The sequence below is a fragment of the Solanum pennellii genome, chromosome 5 (assembly GCF_001406875.1).
Source record: "Solanum pennellii chromosome 5, SPENNV200".
NCBI lineage: Eukaryota > Viridiplantae > Streptophyta > Magnoliopsida > Solanales > Solanaceae > Solanum > Solanum pennellii.
Window position 1 is genome coordinate 31,549,659 of NC_028641.1, and position 9,294 is coordinate 31,558,952.

Consider the following 9,294-nt stretch of genomic DNA (forward strand, 5'->3'; position numbering starts at 1 on the left):
GCCTGTGACGGCCCGTCGCGTCTGCGACGGTCCGTCCTTCTGCTCCGTCACAGAGTTCAGAGACTCAATTCCACTAATGGGTCTGTGACGGTCCGTCGTGCCCACGACCGTCCGTCCTGCCATGTCGTCACGAAGTTCAGAGAGTCGATTTCAGTACCCAAATTTCAGAATTATAAGTGTTTTGGAACGAGACCCCCTCGACGGCCCGTCGTGGGTTCCGTCGACTCAGACAGTTTTTCCAGAAATAAAATCTGCTGCTTAAAACGACTAAACAGGTCGTTACATTTAGTTTGTTCACTTTTTACACATTTAGATAGAAAAAAATGGGGCCGTATTTGTAGCAACCAAATACAAAATTTTATCATTTTTTTTTCATTTAAAAACATTATCTATGCTAGAAGAAAACAACATTACGATTAAAAATTAAAAATTAAAAATTAAAAATTTATTTCAAAAGTTACTTTACTCTTATAATTTTATTTCAATACAAATTTCGAAACATTAATTTTAAAATTAAAATTTCATTCATATAATTTTTTATTCATTTGAAATTAAGATCATACTAAGCAGTCATCATTAATTTATACTTTCAAAAACAAATGTCAATTGATTAAATAGGTGGTAAAATTGTAAATGATAATATTTCAAAAATATTTTTAGTTTTAAAAGAAAAAGGGAAGACAATATTATAGGCCAAAATTAAACTTGAAAAAATGAAAAATGAATTACTAGGATAATAATGATGATGATGAAAGTACTAAACATGTGCATATTATTACTAATATGTGTCAAGAAGCCGAGAAATTTGTTATCCTAATCGCAACAACAACTACGTAAGAGTAACTCATTAAAGGAAATGTATCACTCATTAAAGAGTGTAGAGATTCGTATCCTCTTCAAGACATAATATTGATAAATATAATATAACATAATTTCTTCACATAGAAAATGTATATTATATCTTTGGGCATAAGATATGACATAATTATTTTCGTTTATGTTATCCACGCATCATGCGGGTACATATACTAGTTTAATCAATAGAAGACAAAGCTAGAAAACATTATGATATATTCATTTCATAGTCAACATACACATTCAACCTCTTTTCCTTTATCGTAATATTGTAAAAACAATTAATCAAGCAAGTCGCAGTTTTACTCATCAAGTAACTAAATAACTAGATTAAAATAAAACTCTCACAATTCATTAAATTACAAAAATTTTAAAAATTCAACTTTAATTCTTCTTTCTCTTAACTAATGTTAAACAAACAAACATACTAGAGATTAATTAACATAACTTTATGCTAATAAAATAAAGATTGTTTCATAGCTAATATTCATCTATTGTAATAGCACCAAGTGTCACCGTGAAATCTCTCATGGACTAAAGACTTCATCATGTCAGGGATAATAGTACAAAATGGGCCTTCTGGCACAAATCGAGTCACTAAAGGATGCAAAATAACTGGCACATTTCCACCACCATGTGGATTAATGTGTAGGTAAAAGAAGCGAGATCGAAGTATTGGATGACTATACAATGATTGACTATTCATTCGATGAAAACTTATAAAACACCCACAATCAGCAAAAATATGTTCTTCTTTAGTTCCATCATCACCCTTCTTCGTAAATTCACGACATCCATCAACCTAATGTTCACCAAAATCAGTAGCATGATTTTTTAGGCATATCCCATTTATAATCATCATATTGCCACTTGGATTTGAGCTTGAACTGTTTTTCATTGCTTGATTATTTTTTTTATGCTAAAGACTTGAGAATGAAAATTTTGTATTACTTTTTTATTTTGCGATTAAACTCTCTTAAATAGTGTGTGTAACAAACGTCATTTGATTGTTTGGCTTAAATTGAATCATGATATATCTATATTGGAAGTGAACTTATTTTAGTAATTTTGCATTAATAATATTTTTACGAAACGTTTGAAAAGATATATACAGATAAGAATGATTTATGTAATTTTATGTTTATATTATTACTTTACTCGTAGTTATAAGTGACACTTCTAAAGGACTAACACAACATATACAAGTTCTACCAAAAGTACTACAAATTGTAAATGATATTTAGTTTGTTATCTATTATGATCAATAATTGTACCAATAGCACTGTCAATTGTACTATATGCTTTGTCCAATATGATTGACTATTCAATATCTTTTACTTTTGTATTAAAACTTGTACTATATTTCTTTCTCATCAAACCATGTGTATTTTTTAGGCAAATTTTATTTTCTTGATTTGCCAACCACTGAATTCTTCGATGTTTCTAGAAAATTATATATTTTTCTTTTTAATAGTTTTCAAATTCCATCTGATCGTGAAGATTTTCCGTTCGAATTTTTTTATCATTGAAAAATTTTGTTGTGTGTAATCACGATCTTTTTGGGTTGTTTTCTATTAAATTTTCAACATGCATATACTAATTATTTTTTATATTCAGGTGCAATTTTATGGATGATTCTAAATCCAAGCTTAGAGATAACGACCTATTTAGGGATTTTCTCCTCTTTTCTTTTTCTAATGAAAAGTTAAGTTAATTCGGTTTAAAAATTAATGCAACAAAGGTATTTGATAGTATGCACGAACCAACTAAAAAGTTTTTTTATTTCCCTTCCTTGTAGATTTTCAACAAGGTACGCCTCAACAATTTTGAAGATTCTTGGTCAATATAAATTTTTTTTGGATTTTGTTGGTAAGTCTAAGATGCTATACTGAACTATTCACGAATTATATTGTCTTCTATATTTTGTGATGAATTTCTTATTTTTTTGATCCCGCCCAAAGAAGGAGTGATCTTCAACTTTCAAGAAAGATTGAAGACAATATTATCGAAGGAGAAATTTATGAAATCATTATCTCTGAACATATTTTTCAGTTCATGCATAATATTTTAAATTCGTCAAATTACATCTACTTCAAATGATGATTGTTCACCTATATGTTATTGCCTCCTTCCATTTAACAACATAGTAAATTATGCATTTATTATTAGATGGATAATGAAATTTAAATATTGCTTCTTTTGAATTATTATTTACTAGTTTTATTAAGCAATTCACTTTTCTAATGTATATGAACAGTCACACATTAGGACTATCAACATGCTCGATATCTTGATGGTAACCATTAATCTTATTGAAAGTTTAAATTTGAACCTCAAAAAGTTCTTCGGTGATTATATTTTCCTTTTATTGTCATGACCCAAAAATCACGAGTCATGATGGCACCTATGTTCCCAACCAATAGGTAAGCCAACCAAAATATTTTACAAACTTAACTAACTAATGAGTGAAAAGACAACAATTAGCAAAATCTCCAAGACTGAGTTCCTTATAAGTAAGAATGCAGAAACTGAAAAAATGTACTACCCACGAATTGGTGTCATAAGTACAAGAGCTACTAAAATACGATGCAAGTCTGAAACTTAAATGACAATCTAACATAAGGGATACCCTATCTGAATGCTAAATGACAGAATAAGTAAAAGATAGAGGGAGGTGTGAGCCACAGAAAAGCCAAGCAGCTCACCACAACTCCAAGACACTCCAAACTTGAACTTAAAATTTCTCGCCGAGATTTGCTCATACTCGGAATTGGACCTGCAGCACAAAGAGTGCAACAAGTGTAGTATGAGTACGAAACCACGTGTATCCAGTATGTCTCATTGACCGACAACGAAGAAGTTGTGACGGTAGTTTATATAAGAAAAATAAATTCTTAAATTATACAATTTTATATATATTACACTTACTATTCAAGTTTCAGCAATAAAGGTAATCAAACTTTAATTACTTTCCAACCACCAAATAAAACACATAATCATCAAGAATGAATGATGTGATGAAATACAATGCAATATGATATCATGAAATGATATGTCTCAGAATACCCAGTACTCACTCAACCATATATACATGATACTCTTCGAAAATATATCGAGAGTTCATGACCCATGTGGGACTCGTGAGGTCCATATAGCGACACGGACGATCTCCATGTGTCTGTGCAGATGATCTCAACGCACTATCATAAAAATCAAACAATTTCCGCACGGACGATCTCCACATGCCCAAATTATAATCTTTACATCTCACCATCCCTAGTACGGATGATCTCCACATGTCCAACTTATACTCAATCTCATGTCAATGCATGTGCAAAATATTATTTCAAATAAAGGGGATGATGATGCACCTCAATCAGTCAAATATCAACATAATACATAACCACCTCAATTATCACAACAATACAGATGTAATAAAGAAATCACAATTACACTAGGATTTTAAGTTAATAATATATCAGCTAATGCCCATATGATTTTGGATTCCAAAATTACAATCCACATTCTACAGTACTAACTATCCATTTTATAACACCGGTACTCGTACCAATGTCCGTCACACCATTGATACGAGACCCCCATTTTTCGCCCTTACCCTGTTGTCTGTTTCATTTTTTTAATCTTTAATTAGGAAAACGGCTTTAAACAAGTCTAAAAAGTTTTAAAATACCTTAGATGCTGAACCTCGTGCCACGAACCCTCAAGATTTTTCATTTTATTTTCGAGAAGATTCGAAACGTTCCCAATCTACCAATTATGCAATATTTTTAAGTAAGCGAGTTTGTAGACATTCAAATTATTATATATCTATCATGGACCTTCAAAGTCACTCATATCTCTAATCAAGCTCCGAATCTTGAAATAATTTATGTGCTAAAATTATCATATCTGTTAAATTTCAAGTCAACAATTAAACTTTCATCTCCTCAAATACCCCAAAATTCAATGTTAAATCATATAATATACACCTAATAATTAATTAACTATCTCAATATATCAAAAACTAGTATCTTAATTTGATAAAGAAATAAAATAAGAATCATTCCACTAATTACACAAGTATGTAACGTGACCCTTTTGGTTTACCTTCATTCTGCAATGACTAACTTCCCCCTAATTATATGCCCAAGTGCCAATCATTTGCATGATTGCCTAGTGATTGACACAAACTTTTGTCCCCCAACCTTTTAAAACCCAAAATAAAATAATAATTATATTAAGAGAATTATGAATCCAATTGTTTTCCAGAATCTGCAACATTGCTCACGCCGCCGCACATAAATCTTAAATCCTACACATTACCACTGCGGCAATCATTAGCAATTATTAGGTAATCATTAGTCCATTCAAATATTAGCAGTATCAATCAGATTACCATTCCCCACATCCCCACACAAGACAAGAAATTAAAAACCTTAACTTAACTACACTGATTCTAATGCTAACCTACAAGTAGTTAATAATTTACTAATGTATTCATTCTCACCTAAAAAATTAAATATCCCATAGTTAAAAAACAAAAAATAGTTACCTGAAGCGATCCTCAACTAAGTTTGTAGGTTTCTTGTTTCCTTTTGTGAGAGTTCTCTTCTCTTTTGTTCTACCTTTTTTTCTAAACTGACTCCATTAACATAATTTAATTACATGGGTGAAGTGGTTACTATTATTTATGGATGTGATATAATACTCATTTAACAGAAAGAATCATCAATTAGATACGCATAGTTACCGACTAGTTCAAAAATATCCCTTTAAATTTTTCGCAAAGAGCCACAATAGTCCTAGCTCTCAAAATGACTAGCGGGTCGTTACATTACCCCTACCACTTTAAAAAACGTTCGTCCTCGAATGGAAAAATAAAATAGCTAACCTGAACGCTAAAAAATATGAGGATATTTACTCCTCATGTCTGACTCTTTCTCCCATGTAGCCTCCTCCATTTGATGATGCTTCCATTGAACCTTTACTGAAGGAATCTCCTTGGACCTTAGCTTCCAAATTCTCCTTTCCAAAATGGTTATCGGCTCTTCCTCAAAAGTCAAATTCTGAGCCAGTAACACTGAATCCCATTGAATCACTTGAGCACCACCCTGATGATACTTCTTCAGCATTGAAATATGAAATACAGGATGGACACTTGACAACCCAGGTGGCAAAGCCAACTGATATGCCACCTCACCAATACGCTCCACAATCTCGAAAGGTTCAATATACTTTGGACTCAACTTGCCCTTCTTTCCAAATATCATCACACCCTTCATGGGTGAAACCATAAGTAGAACCCTCTCTCTAACCATAAACTCCAAATCACGAACCTTTCTATCTGCATAACTCTTTTGACTACTCCGAGCCATGAGAAGTCTATCTTGAATCAATTTGACCTTGTCCAAGGACTCCCTTAGCAAATCTGTACACCCCGGTCTAACCTCAAATGCATCAAACGAACCAATTGGAGATCGACATCTCCTACAACACAAAGCCTCAAATGGTGCCATCTCAATGCTCGAATGTTAACTATTATTGTAAGCAAATTCCGCTAATGGCAAGAACTGATCCCAGTGACAACCAAAGTCAATAACACATGCCCACAACATGTCCTCAAGAACCGAAATAGTCCGTTCAGACTGACCATCAGTCTGAGGGTGAAAAGCTGTACTAAGATCCACTTGAGCACCCAACTCCTTCTGCATAGACCGCCATAAATGAGATGTAAATTGGGTTCCACGATTTGAAATAATAGAAATAGGGAACCCATGCAAACGAACTGTCTCTCGAATATAAATCTTGGCTAACTTCTCTTAATTGTAGCTAGTCTGAACAGGACCGAAGTGTGCAGACTTAGTCAATCGATCCATAATGACCCATATAGCATGAAACTTACCCAAGGTACGTGGAAACCCTACCACAAAGTCCATAGCAATGCGCTCCCACTTCCACTCAGGTATGGGCATCCTCTAAGTCATACCTCCAGGCTTTTGGTGTTCATACTTCACTTGGTGACAATTCAAACACCGAGATACAAAATCTACTATGTCCCTCTTCATATAAAACCACCAATAATGTTGTTTCAAGTCACGATACATCTTAGTAGTCTTTGGATGAATAGAGTACCTCAAACGATGGGCCTTCTCCATTATCAATCTAGTCAAATCACCTGTCCGAGGAACACAGATACGACCCTTAATACTCAAAACTCCCTCATTATCAAGAATTGCAGCCCTGACTTGTCCTTTTAACACCTTGTCTCTAATCTTACATAAATCACCATTATCAAACTGTTGAGCTTGAATATTCTCCATCAAGGATGACCTAGCCCCCATATAAGCCAACACCTTACTAGATTCTGAAATATCAAGTCTCACAAAGCTATTGGTCAAGGATTGTACATCCCTCGCTAAAGGATGCTCGCTAACTTGTAACATGGCTAGACTACCCATACTTACCACCTTCCGACTCAAGGCATCTGCTACAACATTTGTCTTGCCTGGATGATAAAGAATAGTCATGTAATAGTCCTTGAGCAAATCCGACCATCTGCGCTTCCTCAAATTGAGATCTCTCGAATTGAATATATACTGGAGACTACGATGATAGGTGAACACCTCACAATGCACACCACAAATATAATCCCTCCAAATCTTCAATGCAAACACAATAACCGCCAACTCTAAATTATGAATAGGGTAGTTCTTCTCTTGAACCTTCAACTGCCTCGAAGCATAAGCTATAACCTTTCCCTTCTGCATCAATGCACAACCCACACCAATCCGAGAAGCATCACAATATACAACAAAACCCTCTCCTTCCACGGGTAGGGTCAAAGTCGGAGCAGTAGTAAATAAAGTCTTGAGCTTTTGGAAACTAACCTCACACTCATCAGACCACTAAAAAGTCACGTCCTTCTTTGTCAATCTAGCTAATGGAGATATAATGGATGAGAAACCCTCTACAAACCGTCTATAATAACCAGCAAGGCCTGAGAAACTCTGAATCTCAGTGAGTGAAGTAGGTCTGACCCAATCTCTAACTTCCTCAATCTTCTTAGGGTCCACCATAATACCCTCCTTAGACACTACATGTCCCTAGAATGCTACCGAACTGATCCAGAACTCACACCTTGAAAACTTTGCATAAATCTTCTTAACCTTTAGAATCCCAAGCACGATCCTCAAATGATGCTCATGTTCCTCTTTAGTGCGTGAGTATATCAATATATCATCTATGAAGACAATAACAAAGGAATCCAAATACGGTTTGAAAACTCCATTCATCAAGTCCATAAAAGCTGCAGGGGCATTAGTCAATCCAAAAGACATCACCAAATACTTGTAATGGCCATAACGAGTTTGAAAAGTTGTCTTAGGGATATCCTCCACCCTAACCTTTAGCTGGTGATAGCCAAATCTCAAATTAATCTTGGAGAAAACTGAAGCACCCTGCAACTGATCAAATAAGTCATTAATACGAGGTATCGGGTACTTATTTCTGATGGTTACCTTGTTCAACTGTCGAGAGTCAGTACACATACGCATCGATCCATTATTCATCTTAACAAATAATACTGGATCACCCCAAGGAGATACACTCGGTCTAATAAAACCTTTGCTTAACGAATCCTGCAATTGCTCCTTCAACTCTTTCAATTCAGCTGGTGCCATACGATAAGAAGGAATGGAAATAGGCTGAGTGCCTGGCTCCACATCAACAAAAATCAATATCACGATCTGGTGGGAAACCTGGCAAATTTGTCGGGAATACCTCCAAAATTTCACTCACCACTGGAATCGTCTCAAGCATAGGAGTCTCAACACTAATATCTCGAATGTGTGACAAGTAAGCCTCACATCCTCTCTCTACCAACTGACGAGCCTTAAGAAATGATATCACACCCATAGGAGGGTGACTAAGAGAACCTCTCCATTCTACTATTGGAATTCCAGGCAAAGCTTAAGTGATTGTCTTGGCATAGCAATTTAAAATTGCGTGGTAAGAAGATAACCAATCCATACCAAGAATCACATCAAAATCTACCATATCTAAGACCTTTAAATCTGCATAAGTGTCATATACCATCAAGGTAACAATACATAATCCATACACCCGATCTACCACTACAGAATCCCAGACAGGAGTAGAAACATGCATCGACAAATCAAGAGACTCACATAATTTATCCTGACTAGGTGCAAAATATGTGGACACATAAGAATAAGTATAACCTGGATCAAATAATATAGTAGCTTGTCGATGACAAACCGGTATAATACATGTGATTACAACATCTGAAGCCTCAACCTCTGGCCTACCCGGAAAAGCATAACAATGAGAATGACCTCCCTCAGACTATGAACATCCACGACCACCACCTCGACCAGAAAGAGAACCACCTCTACCTGAATGAGAACCACCTCTACCATT

General features: G+C 34.8%; 1 protein-coding gene across 1 annotated transcript; it reads right to left on the reverse strand.

The window, feature by feature from the left end:
- Positions 1-5,753: 5,753 nt before the first annotated feature.
- On the reverse strand, positions 5,754-6,371 carry LOC114077167. Its single transcript, XM_027916850.1, has one exon. The coding sequence runs from the start codon at positions 6,369-6,371 to the stop codon at positions 5,754-5,756; it is 618 nt and encodes a 205-aa protein (XP_027772651.1).
- Between the last annotated feature and the right edge of the window lie 2,923 nt (positions 6,372-9,294).